Genomic DNA, 20,784 nt, shown 5'->3' on the forward strand with positions numbered 1-20,784 from the left:
GGGAAGAGGGAAGGGAAGAGGGAAGGGAAGAGGGAAGGGAAGAGGGAAGGGAAGAGGGAAGGGAAGAGGGAAGGGAAGAGGGAAGGGAAGAGGGAAGGGAAGAGGGAAGGGAAGGGAAAAAGAAAATCAGGGATAGCCACTGCTCATATGGTACTCAAAATGAAAATTTATACAAATTATTATTTTCAAGTATAGTTGATATAGAGGAAGTCTTGGGGATAAAGAAAGTGTTTTCTATCTTATAATTATGATAGTGGTAATGTGTTAAAAACTCATGAAATTGTTGGTGATACTTTTGTATATAAATTTTACCTCAGTAAGTTTGGTTTTTAAGTCTGAAGGTAATGTATAACAGTAACTATAGTTGATAACCCTGTATTGTATAATTGAAATTTGCTAAGGGAATAGAACTTAAATGTTTTCACGAAAAAAAAAGATATATAAGGTAATGGTAGTGTTCATTAAGTCAATGGGGGAAATCCTTTCATACTATATATATAGCCATCATTCTTTACACTTTAAATATCTTACAATTTTATTTGTCCATTATACCTTGGTAAAATTGGAAAAAATAGTTTTTTTTTTTAAAAAAGAAGGTAAAAAACTATATTTAGGAATAAATCCTGGCAAAATTGCCTAAGACATCCTTTCAGAAAACTACAAAAACTATAAAAATTATTAGAGAAAAAGGAAATATATCATGTATCTGGATTACAAGAAGCAATAATGTAGAGATGTCAGATCAATCTACAGAATCAATGTAGACTTTCCCCTCCTCCATTTTTTGTTTTGTTTTTTTAGTGAGAAAGTCACAAAGTGATAGACAAAAAGATCAAACAATCAAGATACTTTTGAAAAGTGGGGGGAAAGACAGCTTTCTCTAGAATTGAAGTGACTCTAAGACAATGTAATATTTGCAAGTTTAGACACCCAGCCACCCCCCAAAAAATCCCTCATGATAGTTACTATTAAGGCAAAACACAAGGGACACAATGGAGAAAGTACAAAAAATAATGAGTACTAGGAGATCTAACATAGCCTTTGGATTCAAGGAAGGCTTTCCCAAAGGAAATTAATGTTTTTTTAAGTTTATTTATTTACTTTTTGAGAAAGAGAGAGTGTGCCTGAGTAGGGGAGGGGCAGAGAGCAAGAAGGCCCCTTGCTGTCAGCACAGAGCCTGACACAGGGCTCACTCTCACAAGATCATGATCTGAGCTGAATTCAAGTGTTGGACGTTTAATCAACTGAGCCACCCAGGAAATTAATTTTAATATGAGACAAAGACAAGTGAGAAATAGTTAACTAACTGGGTAAGGGAATGAGAAAAAGAGAGGAGCATTCTAGGCAATAGGGACAGAATAGGCAAAGACTGTGAAGGGAAAAACGAAATGGTAAAGTAATAAGACCCCAGGAACCATAAGAAAAATCAAGGTGTCTTGATTCTTCCCAGTAATCAAGTGGTATAAGCAAACATGCTCTGTCAACTGCGAAGAGTTATTTCAGAGCTGTAGGGGCAATGCATATTAAATGCCTAGAGGAGCCAGGACCACTCCAATGAGGCCTTGCATAGTTAACAGTACTAAACAGGAAACTATTAACAGAGAGGGTATTATTTCTAGTTCAAAACCAGCAAACTCAGAGAGGTTTGACAAAATATTCAAAGTTGTACTAGCTAAAAGCCCGAGTTGGAATTCACTCCCATTAGCATATATACTGAGTTATCTCAACGCTTACACAGTTTCTGCAAGTGTTGGTCTTGAGAGGCTTAAAGTGGGAAAAACTCTGGACTCTGTAGTTAAAAGAATTCGAGTCTATTGTATAAACTTGGACAGTGTATCTGTTCTCACTGCTTCTTTGTGACATAGGGATAAGAACATCTTACATAGTTGTAGGGAGGACTAAACGATATGATACGTATTTTATATTTGCATTTGTATTATGTTTTTTAAAGAGCAGTCATTAACTTCCTACTTATGAACACTAATGTAATGAAAGTAATTTTCATTAAATCTGCAATTTTATCACCCAACTTGTGAAAAGAGTTTTATGATTTTCAAAGTTTATTTACATGTGTTGTCCTATTTTATTTTCAAAAAAATTATAAAAAATCATTCTTATGAAATTCTGGACAATATTTTATATCCAAATCTAGTCTAGATATTAAAAATAATACAATGCTCAAATGAGTTTGCAATCCTTGAATACTCACATCTAAGTGTTAAAAATAGACTTCCCAGAAGCTCAGCAAATGACAGAGGGAAGTGACCTTGTGATTAAAAAAAATGCTGCAGATAATCTAGAAAACAAATAATCCACATGTGGGTGATCAAGAGTTGATTAATTGTTTTCAGGATGTTTAATTGCCTGCTGTTTGTCAATATAATTTAACTACCAGTGCATATGACAGTAATATAAATAGTCCATGTACTATTTTTTACGAGAAATGATGTCAGGTTTTTATTAATGATAAAGAATATGAAAGACAGTACTCTCATTATTTGACTTTGGCATGAAAAATAATGTGCTCATTTTTAAAAAGAACAGAATTTTCTCTTCTTTTGTATAAAGTAACAGCTAATCAGTTTTCTCTTAGCTTAAAAAGGAGCAGGTTAAACTAATGATTAGGGTCTACTTTAGGTATGGATGATTCTAGACATTTGCACATGTTTATTCTTAGTTATGTTTGTATGATAGAAATAATTTTTACTGTGTATGACAAAGAAGTTGTTTATCACTCAAGTGTCTCATTTTATAACTATATTTAATTTTACAAGGAAATAATTTGTCATTGTCTAAAGTGACCCTTTATTTTTTTTTTAAATGTTTCTTTAATTTTGAGAGAGAAAGAGAGAGACAGAGCATAAGCAGGGGAGGGGCAGAAAGAGAGAGAGACACAGAATCCAAAACAGGCTCCAGGCTCCGAGCTGTCAGCACAGAGCCTGACACAGGGCTCGAACTCACAAACCGTGAGGTCATAACCTGAACCGAAGTCAGACTCAACCACCTGCGCCACCCAGCTACCCCTAGAGTGACACTTTAAATGCTGATGGCAAAAGCCATTTTCAGTTGAAACCAGTGGTCTGTGATATTGTAGAAGGCATTCATTCGTGTGTCACCATACTTGAGGGAGACAAAGAAAACAAGACACTGATATGTGTGAGCTTTTTTTATTCACATATTTTTCTTCCTTGTTTTTCTGATTGTTGATTTGTTTTTAATGATTGCCTCAAAACATATGTGCTTTCTAGAAAATCTATCCTCAACAATGCCTTCCACTTTTATATCTAAGTTGATTTTGATCCCTGGAGTATGACTACTATTTATGACTATTGTTGGATGACTAAATATTATTTGGAGTTTGGAATCTCTGTGCTTTGGGAAAGCATTTTAATATCAGCACGAGCTGACTGTTCTCAGTGTTGCTACTGAGAAAGTTTTAATTGTCTCTAGGGAAGTGGGAACTAGTTCTATCTAAGATGGAATATGTAATGAAATCACAGTTTTTCATAAAATGTATTTTTAGTTTTCCATATAGTGTACCTACAGAGTACGGAATTAAGGTCTTTATAATCAAGACCAAATCATACCAGCTTATACACCCCGTACTAATCTTTTTGAATACTTTTATTCAGCTTGGAAAGTAATTTGTTCAAACTTGGTAGTTCTTACGTGGAATGAAATAATAACATTTTCCTTTCCTAGGTCTACTGTTCTCTGTCTATCTAACTCACTTAGATAATGTGAAGTGTTACTGACCAAAAGAAAATAGCCAAGAAATGAATTCTTTGAAAGCTTTTTTTTTTTTTTACTGTTTTCTGGCAGTACACAATATATAAAGCACAATATGTGCATATTTGAAAATGCGCACAATATGTATGTGATTTATGTATTATAATTCATAGTAATATTCAAATTCAGGTATGGATAATATATACTTCTTAAATTGTGGATCAGATTTCAAATCTTCACTTACACATATTTAGTGAATAGCTAAGGGCATACATACACACATCAAATAGCTCACAGATAAGGCTGTTTATTTTAGCTTTGGCTTTAATTAGAGCCATGAGCCAAACAAACATACCTTCTGGTGGAAAGTGAATAACTTTGGTGATTCAAGCACTCTTTCCTTTTCTACTGACTTTCTCTAAAGTAGAAACATTTGCATGCACAAACCAAAATTAGCAGGAAAGTGAAAATGTAAAATGAAGTAATATAAATTATCCAGCTAGTTTAGTGAGTATATGATTTGTGGCGTCATGACATATCCATCTTATATATTTTATAAATTGAGTGGTATTTTAAATGAATTAAGGCATTTCACTGCCTGAGGAATTACTCAGCAAATTCTTCTGAATGTGAATAATTGCTCCATACCGTATTTTGGTGTTTTCTAAACTTAAGTCATTTATGTACCAGCTTCATAATTTTTGTTGTATTCATAGAATGTTTATTCTGATGTTTACTGAATACTGTTTCTGTAATCCTCACTTTTTAAATTCAAATATAATGTCACTACTGTACTATTAGCATCACTTGCTATAAATGGAAATAATGTAGAAATATAAATATGTAGCCATTGAAATATATTGTCACCAAAATAACATGCCACTGGTGATGTGAGACATTTTGGGAGACACTGTCCTATATGATTGTCATTTCAGATTTTTAGAAATTTAATTCCCTTTGGGATGCCTGGGTGGCTTAGTCGGTTAAGCGTCTGACTTTCGCTTAGGTCATGATCTCATGGTTCATGGGTTCGAGCCCCGCGTCAGTCTCTGTGCTGACTGACAGCTCAGAGCCTGGAGCCTGTTTCAGTCTGTGACTCCCTCTCTCTCTGACCCTCCCCTGCTCACGCTGTCTCTCTCTCTCTCTCTCTCTCCCCGAAATAAATAAAACATTAAAAAAAAAGAAATTTAATTCCCTTAAAACACAATTTAGATGTGTATTAAACTCACTGAGGGCAGAAATTACTTCTGGTTTGTCCATCCTTGTTTTTCCAGTACCTAGTACTTGACGCAAAACAGGCATTTAATAAATATTGAATGGCAAATTAATGAGCGGTGCATATATTTGCATATCCGTTCTCTAAAATACTACTTAGTAGTAATAATGAAATAATAAAAACCCAAACAGTAAATGGAAATACATTTTGTCCAGCATATGTTTGTATCCCCAGTCTTCAGAACACTAAGTAGTAAATGCGTAGCATTCCTATTAAACTTCAGTGAGCTTGTTTCTAGCTCATGGAAGTGTGCTGCAATGTAGGAAAGAGAAGTAGGCATGAGACAGTTAAGGAGCGGCTCCAGTGAGTGGGAAGAGTGAGGAGAGAAAGTAAGGGAGAAGTAAAAATTGAAATATATATCTTTGTCATGAGATCTGAGCTAACCCTGTAACTATGTTCAGCAACAAGAAAAGAACTAAATTAAAGGTTAAGTATACATGTGAAAATTGTTTCAGTAGAGAAGGTTCTGTACCATTAATAGTTACTTGCAAATCCCCAACACTAATGACCAGATACTCTGTAATAGCCCCTTGTGACCTTTCTTCCAATGCACCCACTTCTAAAGCTGAAATCCCAACCTGTTTTCTTTTGTCCATGCACTTAAGAAATGACATAATCAATTTTCTGCATCATTTGGGTTAGAAGAAAAGACTGTACAAAGCTGAAGTGAGCATGGCGTTTTGGCCCCATTTCTAATCAGAGATTTATCATGTAGGGAGACCCCTAAAATACAAATAAGCTGTTTCACAAAACCTAAGAGGCCTAAGTAAATGGAAGCAATCACATCAGCTATCTGTCAGCAAGTCCGTGGTTAGCCAATTTGACCACTAACAATTGTTTTGACAGTAGGAATTACTGATGGTCGGAACTAACTCTTCGGAAGAGGAACTTTGGAGGCAAAACCATTTTTAGTTCAAGAAATAATGCTATAATATTACAATGATATTAAACCTATATAGTTTTTGCCTATTACCTAGTCTGAGAGAACGGTTTGCACCTTGTTTAAGGGAAGGGACTCTGGGCTTATTTCTCTCTAAAAAAAAAAAAAAAGAAAGAAAAAACTTATTCAAAAAATTGTTTCTTTCAAAACTGAACAAAGAAAAATTTAAAGAGAAAATGAAAGGAATATATACTTCCAAGAATTTGGAGTTAAATGAGACTGAAGTAGGAAGGAAGTAGATTCTGTGGAGCCGACGTGGACTGTCCTGAGGGAAAAGACTCTAAAAAGCAGCAGGCCTTCCCTTCAGCACTGAGGACATCATCATGCCTGGTCACTGCAGCATAGACTATAATGCAGGTGTGAAAGGGCTGTCCTACCTTGGCGAGTGGTATCTTCAGGCATGGCATAGGGCTATCAAGATAGAAGTAGGGTTCATATGTTCATCATCACACTACAGCTGTGATAATGCCGTGCCATCCAGTCATTTCCCAGGGTCTGAGACAATTGACGTACCAAGGAAACCAGGAGTGTTATGAGAAGAAGGAGGCCCTTTATAAAACAACTCATCTGTGAGCAAAGGAAGAGACTTGGATTAGTGTTGGATGTTATCATCTTTCAACAGTCTGAACAAGGAGAATCAAGGGCTCATATTAATTGGAAGTAGTAAAAAGCCACTGGAGGAAAATATCTAAGTTTCAAGATACATAGATCTCTTTGCTTAAACACTTTTGCCAATCTCAGCCTGTGTCTGTTTAGATGAAGGAACACACACTTGATAGTCAGGCAAATATGAACATTGAGGTGACATTGGTTAAATCCCGTGATTTCCTTTTGCCTTGTTTTGGTTTTTCTCATATGTTCAGTATGCTATCTACCTGGCAAGATTTTTTGGTGGGGGGGGGGAATTGAATGAGATAATATATGTGAAACCCATTAAAAAGTGGCACAAATGGTATATATTCTTGGAAATATGAAGCATGCTGCTGTGTGAGTACTATTGCTGTATATTGGAGACGAATGAGATTTTAGTCGGGGGAAAGGGATAGGTTGTGCCTATAGTAATAAAAGATCCTAAAATCTCAGCAAAAAAGTTGGTTTTCTGCTCATATTCTATGTCCATCCCAAGTAGAGGATGAATGTGCCCCACATCATCCTCACTTAGGAACTCAGGATGATCTTTAGAGCCCCTGGAAATTGCTGGACGTTGTGATGGGGAAGGGAACATGTGTGTCTTGAAGGCTCTGCCTAGAAGTGACACATGCCACTTCCTAATTGGCTTCATGCATTCACATGGCAATCCTAGCTCATGTCCAGAAGAAGAGCTAGAATTCTACAGTGAGCAGCACTAATGACTCTCATACATGGTTTCTTGTCATTTTTTTGAAGTTAGAGGCCTTCCACAACAGGGAAGCTATCTAGATATTTCTCCTGTGACTAATATCACTACCTTCTTTCTGTATAGCCTTCAACAACTAAGTAGACTTGAGTTTATGTTTTCCCAGTTTTAAGGAGTTGATGGCACTAAAAAATTTAGTAGCTGTCTAGCAGAATATTTTAGTTTTGGGCGGAGAAAAGCAGCAATTGTATAACATCCCATTTTTGTTTTCTTTGCCAAACAGATATTGATGAGTGCTCTGACGGCTTTGTTCAGTGTGACAGTCGTGCTAACTGCATTAACCTGCCTGGATGGTACCACTGTGAGTGCAGAGATGGCTACCATGACAATGGGATGTTTTCACCAAGTGGAGAATCTTGTGAAGGTCAGTACAAGGGAGAAAAACTGGAGTTTAAGAACACTTTTTAAACTTGAGGGATATACAGTAAGATGTAAATAGTAGACATTGATCTAATGTTGAAGTTATTGGGGTGCCTGGGTGGCTCAGTCAGTTAAGCATCTGACTTCGGCTCAGGTCATGATCTCACAGTTGGTGAGTTTGGGCGCTGTGTCAGGCTCTGTGCTGACAGCTTGGAGCCTACAGCCTGCTTCAAATTCTGTGTTTCCTCCTCTCTCTGCACATTCCCCACTCGTGCTCTGTTTCTCTCTCTCTCTCAAAAAGTAATAAACATTACAAAAATTAACATTGAAGTTATTGGTGGCTTTTGCTATGTGTTTATGTAAGAGTGATTGGAAACATGTTAAGATCTAATCTTTGCTTATTAATCATGATAATTAATTGATTTTTAGATATTTAAAATTTGTGACACTAAACCAGTTCTCTGTGGATACTTGTAACTGTTGAAAGGTGTTTTTAGAATGAATAAACCCGTAGTATCAGAAGAAAATTTTAATGGTGACATGCACAAATGTGAACCAAAAAGAGCTAGAAAAAATAGATGAGGAAATCAAGATAAAAGGAAAACAGAGGTAGAGATAATATGATAATACTGTGGCTATGCTAATGCCAAGGATAATATTCACAATACGTACTACTCTGGACTATTCCTAACATACCACTTTGCTGGCAAAGTAAGAGATGTTTAGTGAATGTTGAATGTTAGATATAGAAAATATGATCCCTGCTTCAAAGAAGATTTCAATCTAACAGGAATGAAAAAATCAATCAGATTATATTCAGTTATTTACCATTAATTTTGAATTATTTTCAGTGAATTGACAACTCTGTTCCTCTATACTCTCTATTGAAGGGCATGAGTTTTCAAAAGCAGGCAGAATATACAAAGCCCAGTGAGCAATTGCCGGGGAAACCACCCACACCAGATGGATTTGGCGTCAGGAGTTTGGTACAGGAATGGAAAACACAGTACACCTCAAGAAGTTATTATTTTTTCCATTTGTATTTACACCTTCATAGATTAACAGCCTACAAGAATAATGTGACTAAAATGACACAGTAGGTGAAAGCCTTGGAGAATCTAACTTAATAGTGCTTGACACCTAAATGATAAGATGTCTTTTATTCTTGGACCTCGAAGGGTTTTCCCCCAGAGAAACGTGAAGCTGACTTGGGTGACATATGTTTTCAGTGTGCTTTGTGCTTTGCTGGCGGCTATGTAGCTCAGGACCTTCAGCAGAGAGTTCTTCTGGGTTTTTTGCATAGGAGTGGAGATGCCATTGCCTGACCAGGGGCAAAACCTGGCATTTGCAAATAACCACCTAACTGTAAGTTGAGGGCTTTGCCCTGCACTGTGATTATCCCAGAGTGAATACTTCCAGCCCTGTAGAGAATGCCAGGAGCCACGGATTGCAAAGCAGGAGGCAGATCAAACCGTGTGATTTTGCACTTCCCCGATAAACTACTTTGCCTGTATTCTATCGTTTATCACGGGGAAGAAGTCTACTCCTTTTGTTTATAAGTGCTCCCTTTTTGTTAAGATTATCTTTTGCTTTAAGTTACACACACGTAGAATGAGTCTAAGCTGATGATAAATCATGCAAATCATACACAAAATCTTAGATTAAAGCTGAAAATGCATCTTAATTTCATCTCTCCCCTTCCCCATCCTTTCCATTTCTCTAGGGTTGACCTGTGTTTAGTTTTGCCTGGTATCCTTACACACCCATTTCTGTGCGTCAGAACGTGAATTGCAAAAGCACATACCTCTGCTGACTATCTCCCTTTATATTTGTAATGGCACTCCTTCACTATCTTTTAAATTTATGACTGCAAATCTCAAGAGGGCCGTATTCTTTATCTATTGATGCATAACAAATTACACCCAAAACTTAGCAGCTGAAAACAACCAAAATTATCTCACAGTTTGTGTGGGTGAGGAATCTGTGCACAGCTTAGCTGGATGCCTCTGGTTCATGGATTCTCCTGAGGTTGCATGAATTGTTGGTCAGGGATGTGGTTTCATCTTGCAGACTTGTCTGGGGTGGGAATAAGGGAAGCAAGACTGTTTCCAAGGTCACTCATGGGGCTTTTGACTGGCCTGGTTTCCTTAACACATGAACCATTCTACAGCGCTCCCTCAAGATATGGGAGCTGGCTTCCCTAGAGTAAGTGCCCACACTCTTTTTATAACTTAACCTCCGATGTGCCATTTCATCGCTTCTCTGTTTGTTAGAAGTGAATCAGTGGCCTAGCCAACCCACATTCAAGGGGAGAAGATGTAAGAGCATGAATATTACATGGTGAGAGTCACGGGCACTGTCCTATAGGCTACCTCCTACAGGGGCCATCAGCTTTGCCGAGCATCTTCCCATCCAACTGCTAACCAGGCCCAACCCTGCTTAGCTTCTGAGATCAGACAAGATTGGGTGCATTCAGGGTGGTATGGCCACAGACAGCCGAGCATTCCTATTTCATGTCCTTAGTTACTTTCCCTTTCAGCTCTCTGATACAACCATGTCACACGTTCTCTCCTCTCAAACCTCAGGTACCACTTCCTTTCTCTTCATTCTCTGTTGATGGCCCTGCTTCTTATTTAACTGAGAAAACAGAACTTCACTTCTGCACCAGGAGCTACACTAGATAACTCGTATTTATATCCGTTTTTGCTGCTTCCCCTCCCTCCTGTTTCACTCAGTTTTCATTTCTCCCTCCATAGTCTTTTACCTGTCATCCCCTCTCACCTGCTTGAGATCTTTGCCTTTGTAGTCCCCACTTTCTCTTCTGTATGATAAATACTTTTTCTCTTCCATCATTCTCATCAGCCCACAAACAGCCTGGAGTTGCAGCTATCTTTAAAAAGTACAATAAAAACAAAGAATAACTTCCCTGATATCACCTGATTGCCAAACATTTCCCACATTTTTCTGTTTCCTATTAGAACAAAACTCTGAAAGAATCTTCTCTATTTCTTACCTCCATTCTCTTGTTTCCAACAACACTTTGATCCCACTGTGCCCACTGAATGCTTTCCTTTCAAGATTACTGACAATTTACATCACTACTCAGTTAATGTTTCTTTGCTTGACAGCTCAAGCATTTGAGCATTGCTTCCTCTCAAAACAACTTTCTTCACTTCGCTTTGAGGACACCACTCTTTCCTGTCTTTCTTCATTTTTTAAAATGTTTTATTTATTTTTGCAAGAGAGATTGCAAGTAGGGGAGGGGCAGAGAGAGAGAGGGACAGAGGATCCAGAGCAGGCTCCATGCTGCTGACAGCAGAGAGCCCAATGCAGGGCTTGAACTCATGAGACTATGAGATCGTGACCTGAGCCTAAGTCAGATGCTCAACTGAGCAACCCAGGCGTCCCTCCTGCCTTTCTCTTACAGTATGGGTCTCTCCTTTACCTCTCCAGAAGACTACATGTTCACGTATCCCCAGGCACTTGGCAATCTTCTCTATCCATTCTGAAACTGAATCAGCCAGGTCCATAGTTGAAAATGCTATCTATCTATTCTTTTTTCAGACCTTTTCCTTAGTTGTGGATTTATATATCTCGTTGCCTACTGGGTATCTAACTTGGATTTCTTAAGAACAGCTCAGGATTACTGACTAAAATGCAACTCTTTATTTACTCTCTAATTCCTGCAAGCTGGTAAACACAGTTGCCCAAACCAACATCTTGGAATCATTATGTCTTTCTTTTCTTTATACTTCATATCCAATATATCAGCAAGTCTCATAATTTCTATTTTCAAATATATTCCCAATCTGACCACTTCTCACATTGTCTACTGTTACCATGTTGGTCTCAGCCATCGTTATCTTTTGTCTGGACTACAATAGCTTTCTCCAGATTGGTCTCCCTACTTATAACCTGGACTCCCCTAGAGTCTTTTTGCTATAGCACTCAGAATGATTTCTTGAAATCAGAAGTAGGAGCATGCTCCAATTCCGTTCCAATGCCTGGAGCCTTTCTATGTCTCTTCAGAGTAAAATCCAAATCCCAACAATGGTTTACAAGGGTCTATGTTAGAGGTACTTGGCTTTCTTGCTATGTCATAAATATAGCAAACAGATTCCCTTCTTATGTGCTGTTCTTTTTGTTTGGGAGGTCCTTCCCCAGATCTTTGCGTTCTTCTTTCATATAATTCAGGTTTCCTCCCAAATGGCTTCTCCTAGACACTCAACTTAAAATAGCATCCTTCTCTGGCACTCTTTACTTATTTTGCTTCCCTTTTCTTCATAGAAATTAAAAGTTCTTCTGAAGTGATTGTACCTATTGTTTACCTGATTATTATCTTCCATAGTCTGTAAGTTTTTTTTTTTTATATATAATTTATTGTCAAATTGGCTAACATACAGTGTTTAAAGTGTGCTCTTGGTTTTTGGGGTAGATTCCCATGGTTCATCGCTTACATACAACACCCAGTGCTCATCCCAACAAGTGCCCTCCTCAATGCCCATCACCCATTTTCTCCTCTCCCCTACCTGCCCATCCACCCTCAGTTTGTTCTCTGTATTGAAAAGTCTCTTATGGTTTGCCTCCCTCCCTCTCTGTTGTAACTATTTTTTCCCCTTCCCCTCCCCCATGGACTGTAAGCTTCCAGGGTCACAGATTTTATTTGCTGGTCAGCCACCAGTTCCTAGAACAATGCTTGTTATGTGGTTGACAATATACTGATTTGTCTAATGAAAAACATGGATGGAGATGGATAAAATGAGTGAGATAACACAGATAATATTTAATCAGAAGTATGTTAGGAACATAACCTGTGCAAGAAGTAGATATATAGTAGGATATATAGTAGATATATCATCTGGTAGAACTAAATATATAAAGTAGTGATCAGGAAAAAATGACAAAACATAATTAGTGCATTCATGGGTGTTCCTAAAATAACCAGGAAAATCAAACTAGCCCTCAAATAATACATGTTAAAGATGAAAATAGGGAAGTAAAGGATTGTATGAGACGCCTATGCAAAAAAGACTTTTCAAGGAAATACTGTAAACACAGAAGCAGTAGAAAATCTTATTTAAAAAAAAAATATGACTCTGGAAAGATGACTCTACTGTTATCTTTCAATAGAATTTATAATAATTATAAAAATCTATGACTTTTTTAGAAGACAATGTTCTGGATTCCTTTAAAATCTATGTTATATAAAAAAGACTAAAATACTTCTTCTAAACAACTATCCATTTACTGTGATTTCAGTGATTTGTAGAATTGTAATATTAGTATTTAGAAGGATACAATTTTAAGAGTATGATTATATCTGAGCAGGTGCCATTTTTCTGTTGCTGGCGGAAAAAAAAAAAAAGACATTTACTGTGGACAAAGCCATAGCAGTAGGTTTACAATTACTCTGAAGACATGAGTAAATAACTATGTACTCCTTCACTACTTTTTAGGCTGCAGTTGAGTAATCTACAACATACATGTTTATAAGCTGCATTCATACAAATTATATGCTTTTTTGCTCATCTATTTATCCCAGAGGTGTAGATATTTAATCCCCAGATAATGTGCCTGAGTACCATTTTCCTTTTCCATGTCATAACTTCTACTATACCTGAAAATATGTCTCTCTCTGAGAATAAAGCCCAATGTTTTTTTCACATAAGAATATTTTATTTCTTGCTCTCTTTTCTCCCTATTGCTTTATGGATTATTTTTAAGCTTAGTGAGGTTTTTGAACTTGTAAGGCCAAAAAAATTGATGTTTATGGGATAGCTTCTTTTGAGTATTATGTTCAAGCTAAATACTATAAATTCTTAACCTAAATCAAGAAGAAGGACACTAATGAAATGAATCAAATTCACCTAAACAAGTAGTTCTGAATATATACACAAGTACCTTGAGATAAATTGCCAGGCATCTGCTGCATAGAAATATAAAGGAAGTATGGTCACTGCTCTCAGCTTATAGAAGAGATAAAATATGGACCACAACTGTCATGCAAAATAGAATGCACTGAGTTTCTTAACAGAGGAGAAAGCAAAAAGGTTGAAAATAATAAATAGTTGAGAAAAATATAAATTCTGATCTATGAGGGGAAAAAGGGAGAAATTATTTTTGATTTGGAACAAGAAGGGCTTGAGTATCTACCATTTGTATGTTTCAAGTATGATGTGTTTATTGGCAAGTCAAGAAAGGGAAAGAGATGCAAGCGAAAGAAGTAGCTTTAAATGTCTTGCTAATAAGTTTGAACTTGACTCTGAAGGATTATTTTTGAGAAAGGAAATGGTGAAAAAATATATCTTGACCAAATCCATATTTGGGCCCAGTTCTATTTTCTGAAGTCTAGACCCATATATCCAACTACTTACTGGACAGCCCTACTGGAGGCCCAGAGGAAAGTGTAATTCAACATGTCGTGAACTAACTCATGTCTTTCCTCATCCTACCCTCCACTTTCACTCCACAGCGAAGTCTTGCTCTTCTTTTTTCTAAATAGCATCAGTCACATTTTCCATGCCAGAAGTCTAAACATCATTCATGACCACTTCCTCTCCTTCATCTTTGAGGTTAAGTCAAATCACTAAGTTGCTTTATCGTTGTTGTTTCTATTTTGGAAGATTCTCTGTGTTTCTTTCTCTGCACTTCCCCACTGCTAACAGTCAGTACAGCACTGTTCTTAAGAGCTTGGAATTGAAGCTTGTCTGCATGGGTTCTCGTCTGGACTCTATGCCCCACTAGATGAGTGACCTTGGGAGAAATTATGCAATGTTTCTATGCTTCAACTTCCTGACCTATAAAATGGAGATAATAACTGTACCCTCCAGTTGTTGTGAGGATTAAATGAATCATTTATATGTGTTTAGAACCTGGTACATACCAACCACTATGTGTTTGCCTTTATTATATGGCCATTGCTTGCCTGGACTACTGAACCAGCCTTTTAAGTGATCTCCTGGCTGTAAATTTTAATCCACTCAAGTCCCTTTTCCAAAATGAAGCCTAAGGAATCTTTTTAAATTAAATATATGATTATGCCTTTTTTTTTTCTTTTTGCAATTCCCTTAAATGACATTTCGTTGTCTTTATGATGGAGTTCAGATTTCTTGACATGACCTTTACTTGGGCCCTGAGTACCTCTTCAGCTTCCTGTCTACTTACTCTGTTCCTCCTAGACATTCAACTCATTCCCTCTAACACATCTTGCTGACTGTAAACATTGGGCCTTCAAATACACCCTTACCTCTAACTAGACTACCCTTTACCTCCTCTTGCTTGGCCAAATCTTATTCACAGTTTAATTGCCACTAGAATCTGTATGTGGGCAGGAGAAAGATCCAGAAAGAACTATTAATGTGATAGGAAGCAAGTAAAGGACATTTATCAGGGAGAGGGAATGAACTGTATCAAATGCTGCTGCTAGATCAAGTTAGATGAGAAATGAGACCTGACCGCTGGATTGATTTAGCAAGATGGTTTCTTCAATAACTCACTAAAGTAGTTATTAGTATTTTTAAAGTTGGAATTTTTATGTATTATAGTAGGTTTTTCAAAGCAGAATTTACACCCTTTATGTATATTTATTTTAGGAATTTTACATTATAATAAAACTGTATGTAACAATGAATTCTAAAACTCTATACTAGCAATCAAGAATAGTCTCCGCATTGGAGAACCTAGTATAGATAACAAGCAAGAAAAAAACAAAAAAGATGAGTTCAAATTAATTCAAATCCCATTGTACAGCAAAAGGTAATCATTGGTTCAAGATGATTTTATGTCTACACATTTCTTCAGATATGACAAGTACATATCAACTGTTGCTGTAACCTTTTGCTCTATTTCTTTATTATAAATGTACTTTATTTCAGAGCACATGTTCTTTTTTTGGCTTGACACCTCTTCTTTGTCCTCTGCAACAAATCCCAGGTATATCTCTGCCTTTAAGAAAAAAAAAAAAAGATGCATTACCTGGCAGCAGAGATTTTATTTTTATATGTCAAGCAAAATGAAATGACTGTAAAAATCCAATAATTGCCATTAATAGAATAATATTCATATAGTGGATATTTAAAGGGTTATATAGTAAGTATTTGTAGAGTTTGTGGTCAAAGAGACAAAATAACTATGGTTAATGTTTTTCCTGCTTACTATGATTCCTCATTATAAGAATATTTAATAGACAATGGTCAAGTCATCAAGTATAGCTCATTCTGAATAGACCAAATATAGAGCTATATTATAAAGTTTTAGAAAATTTCACTTCTGGCTCCTCTTTCTCTAAGTAGCATCAGCCAAATTTCTCTGATCTGAAAAAATTATATATTTATAAGTAATAATTATATGTATATAATTATATATATATATAAACCAATGCACTTTTTTAAAAATGTGAAATATAACCTCATTCTGGCTAATAGTTCTGCTTTTAAACATAGTCTATAATTATAAGCAGTATTATCCTTGACAAATCAAGCTATAATAATGTGTTCACTAGTTATAACGAAAATCTTTTCAGGGGTGCCTGGGTGGCTCAGTTGGTTAAGTGGCTTACTGGCTCATGTCATGATCTCACAACTTGTGGAATCAAGCCCTTTGTCAGGCTTTGTGATGACAGCTTGGAGCCTGGAGCCTGCTTTGGATTCTGTGTCTTCCTCTGTCTCTACTTTTCCTCCCCTCACACTCTATGTGTTCTCTCTCTCTCTCTGTCTCTCAAAAGAAATAAATATTAAAAAATTCTTTTAAATCTTTTCAGCCATTGTCTCAGTTCATTGGTTTTGTTGATATGGAAATTAATAAAAATCAAGGAAAATAGAAATATATGGCTTATTTTGGGAATGCATATATAACAGAACTTAATATTTAAGAATTTAAATATGGCTAAAATGTAATTTCTACTTGTCCGTGTCTTTAATACTGTTGAAACCAAACCATTTAAGAGAGAGATCTACTAGAGTCTATCTTTAAAATTTTCTAAGAAAAGCAGTGTACAGTTCCTCCAGTTAAAAGCCATCCATTCCATCTTCTCTGTAACCCACTTTTCCTGCTGTGATTTAATTCTTTCTTTCTTGACCTTTACTCAGAGGAAACAGATGAAGTAGGAAATAACTGCTTACTGCCACTCATACAATATCCCTGAGATGTATTTTGGCTTGTGACCTTCAAATTATGGGGATAAATAAAATGAATCACATCTCTTCTTATGGACCTGATCCGTGGGTCAAGATATGTTTGCTTTTCATCTGTATGAAAATGCTTTAGGCTGTGATTGCCATGGAATAGGTGAGGTCAGGTGAAGAATGGGCCGTTGTCTGTTGAGTCAGGCAGGAGACAAAACGATCATCTGAAATGGAAAAGTTAAGAAGTGGGAGATTATTTGTGAGAGAGACAGTAATTGCGGATGGTCACTTGCTCTCTGTGGGTAGGAGGCAGGGTGTGAGGACAGCATGAAATCACCTGGGCAGAAACACTGGGAGCTTCCCTGTGACAGGGTGATAGGCCTGTGAGAATAGGGCATAAAGCTGAATAAAATGCCTCAGAGGTCCCGTGACATTTTATGTCCCACTAAGAAAGGATTTGGGATAAGCGCCATTTTAACTTTGAGGATGATTTTCCCAATGAAAACTCATAGGCACTTTTAGAATTTCAACTGCTAATGATTTTTGTTTGATGAATTGAGTTCTATTCCTACTTTCAAAAAATGTAAGTGTTTCTTAAAGCCTGATAGTATTCACAGAGGTATAAAAGTTGAGAATCTAACCAAGGTTGTCTGCTGTTTGAAATCAAGCATGATAACGTTTTCCTTTAAAATCCCTAGATCATTAACATTGCTTTAGTCAGCATTTAATAGGAAATGCATGCCAGTAAAATGAAAATTAATTTACAGTCGAATGCTTTACTTTTGGAGACAACTTGCCTGATGGACACCCAGCATATTCTAAGCACATTGCCTGCTGCCTTTTCTTGGCCGTAGATATCGATGAGTGTGGGACTGGGAGGCATAGCTGTGCCAATGATACCATTTGCTTTAACTTGGATGGTGGATACGATTGCCGATGTCCGCATGGAAAGAACTGTACAGGGGACTGCATCCATGATGGAAAAATCAAGCACAATGGTCAGATTTGGGTGTTGGAAAATGACCGATGCTCTGTCTGTTCTTGTCAGGTTGGTATAAATAAAAACTTTTCATCATTTTTATTGGGATGTAATTTGCATACATTGTAAGTGTATAGCTTGATGAGCTTCAAAGAAGGTATACATCTGCTTAACCACTATCACACTTAGTATAAAAGGACATTTTCATCCACTCATAATGTTATCTCTGTCCTTTCTTAGCCCCATACTCTCAGCCCAAAGGAAACACTGATTTTGGTCACTGTAGGTTAGATTTTTTTATTCTAGAGCCCTATATGGCAAGTAGTACATATAGAACATGCTTTTTTTTTGGCTTCTTTCTCTCAGTATTGTGTTTTTTGAAATTGATATATATAAATCATTGTATAGAAATGCCACAATGTGTTTATTCACATGTTAATAAAACTTTGTTGCTAACTATGCAAGTGCTTCCACAGTAACAGTATTATATTTGAGTGAATGCATGGATGAAGCCAAAATGGAAATACTATGGCCTATATGTGAGAACTGTCTACTTGGATTATGTTTCAGTTTTAGAAGGATGTTCCACTTTATTACCCAGTTGATAACAGAGATTTATATTATAGTTAGATGAATAACATTATGTGCCAAGGACTCAATTATTATGAAAGAAATTAATGAGTTTGTACCAAAACTTAAGGTCTAATATATTCCATAAACTTAACAATAGGTAAAGATTGTTGACTAGCCACTAAATACAAATACACATGCCCTCGCACAAAACAAAATTGAGGTAGTATTCTAATCACTGTACTAATAAACAAATGCATGTATATTTATATATGCATACCCATGTTTACATAGACATAAGGACTGTGTGGTGGTTACTTCATGCTGGCCATTTCTGGAAAATTTTTGGCCACAAACTTGGAAGTTCTCCAGCTAGGGTAATTTCTGGGTGTTAACTACAAAATTTAACTTTAAATCTCCTACACTGATGCTAGTATATTGAAAAATAGAGGCTTTGGGGAAATGCTTTCATTTTTCCTTCTCATACAGAATGGATTTGTAATGTGTCGTCGGATGGTCTGTGACTGTGAGAATCCCACGGTTGATCTTTTTTGCTGCCCTGAATGTGACCCAAGGCTTAGCAGTCAGTGCCTCCATCAAAATGGGGAAACCTTATACAACAGTGGTGACACCTGGGTCCAGAACTGCCAGCAGTGCCGCTGCCTGGTGAGTTTAGCTACAGGAAGTAGAGGGAAAGTTTGGGCCCAGAACCTAACGAGGGAGACAGTCATGCCCTCCCGCATCCACTGGTACACAGGACCTGGCCATGGTGTGGCAGTTACTACAAGTGAGCCTGTATAGGATGACAAGATGGTGGGCATGCAGCCAGGACCCGTGAAGGCACATCCTAGACTACATGTGGTGTGCCATGTTGTGTATGTCTTTCCGGAGCTCAGAAGAAGAGAAGACTCTCCTAACATCCCCAATCCCATTCAGCCTCAGTTTAGCGGCATTCCTGAAAAGTATCATCGTTTGTCCAAATAGAACTTTGGTTTATCCATTTCTATCAGTCATGCTCAGAATTACAAAACAGAAACAAAAACATGTACTTTTCCCCCCCCCTTCTAAATAGTTTTACCATCACTGCTCTTCTGGGGGGGGGGGGGCATCCTGTTATACACATGATACGGATTTGCAATAAATATTTATTAGAATTTTAGAATTGAATGTATATGTTTATAAAACTTATACTGGAATCAATAGGTGAACAAGAAAATGAAGACTTGATGAAGAAAACACCAGTCTTTTTTCATTTGACCAAATTTCTTGTTTCTTTTTAGTAGTGTAAATGAAAAGGGAAATTGGTCTATGTATCTTTATAGAAATAAGTTTCACAGATGCTACTTTTAAAGTCATGGCTAGTTTCCCTTCTATTTGTGTGAGGATATTTTGAAGGCAATGCTTTTTTTGTTGCTTCTTTTTTATACTTTCAACTCAAAAATCAATTGAAAGAGCAAGGTCAGTTTTCTGTGCCTGAAGGCTGCTTTCATCTCTAAGACCATGAGATTCAGAATTATGAAGAAAATAGGAAACAGGTGGTAACTACATTTTAAAAAGATCAAATTCACACAGTTTTCCCGTGTGGCATAAAGAAGACTGAAATCAGTTCGTAGTTGTTGGGGTTTTTTTCCTCCAAAGTCCCTAAACTGAGAAGCATAAAAATGAACAAAGAAAACCTGATAAATTCCCTTCATATTTCAGTTTATTTTCTTGTGAATGGACAAAACTTTCTTTATGCAAAAGGGAATGAATGGGAAGGTGGGGGGGGGGTAAAAAAATGAAAAAAAAAAAAACCAAACACCTAATATGCTAACATTCAAATAAAACCCTCTTCCATAGAAAATAATAATTCTTTGTCAGAGAAAAGACAGGAGCTTGGTTTAAGAAAAAGGCCAGTTGCTTTTATTCGTTGTTGTTCTTGTTTAATCCTTGAGCATTCTTAAAGGCCACTTGCAGAATAGATCTCAGCACTGTGATGGGGCTTTTGTAGATTCCTTGCCAGATTCATGGCTGTGAAAATGTAAGTGTAAATATCCATCAGATGAATGGAGTATTTAGTAAACAGTGTGCTCCCTCTCTCCCTGCCTCCCTCCATGCCCTCCCTTCCTCTCCCTCTGCTCTTTCACATCCGCTTTCTTTACAGCAAGGGGAAGTTGACTGTTGGCCTCTGCCTTGCCCAGAGGTGGAGTGTGAATTCAGTGTCCTCCCAGAGAATGAATGCTGCCGGCGCTGTGTCACTGACCCTTGCCAGGCCGACACCATTCGTAATGACATCACCAAAACTTGCCTGGATGAGATGAATGTGGTTCGCTTTACTGGATCCTCTTGGATCAAACATGGCACCGAGTGTACTCTCTGCCAGTGCAAGGTAAAGCCTGTTAAATTCAAGTAGGGAGCACTTGGCCAGCTGTA

At 37.0% G+C, this 20,784-nt stretch overlaps 1 protein-coding gene across 1 annotated transcript in view; it reads left to right on the plus strand.

The window, feature by feature from the left end:
* Window positions 1-20,784, plus strand: part of NELL2 (neural EGFL like 2) — a 340,664-nt gene that overhangs the window by 309,882 nt on the left and 9,998 nt on the right. The window contains exons 16-19 of the mRNA XM_039253298.1: window positions 7,565-7,705; window positions 17,678-17,871; window positions 18,862-19,038; window positions 20,516-20,740. Of these exons, the coding sequence (XP_039109229.1) occupies window positions 7,565-7,705; window positions 17,678-17,871; window positions 18,862-19,038; window positions 20,516-20,740 (737 nt within the window). The remainder of the gene's footprint in view (window positions 1-7,564; window positions 7,706-17,677; window positions 17,872-18,861; window positions 19,039-20,515; window positions 20,741-20,784) is intronic.

This window comes from Hyaena hyaena, unplaced genomic scaffold, assembly GCF_003009895.1.
Source record: "Hyaena hyaena isolate Hyena2069 unplaced genomic scaffold, ASM300989v1 scaffold_445, whole genome shotgun sequence".
NCBI classification, from domain to species: domain Eukaryota; kingdom Metazoa; phylum Chordata; class Mammalia; order Carnivora; family Hyaenidae; genus Hyaena; species Hyaena hyaena.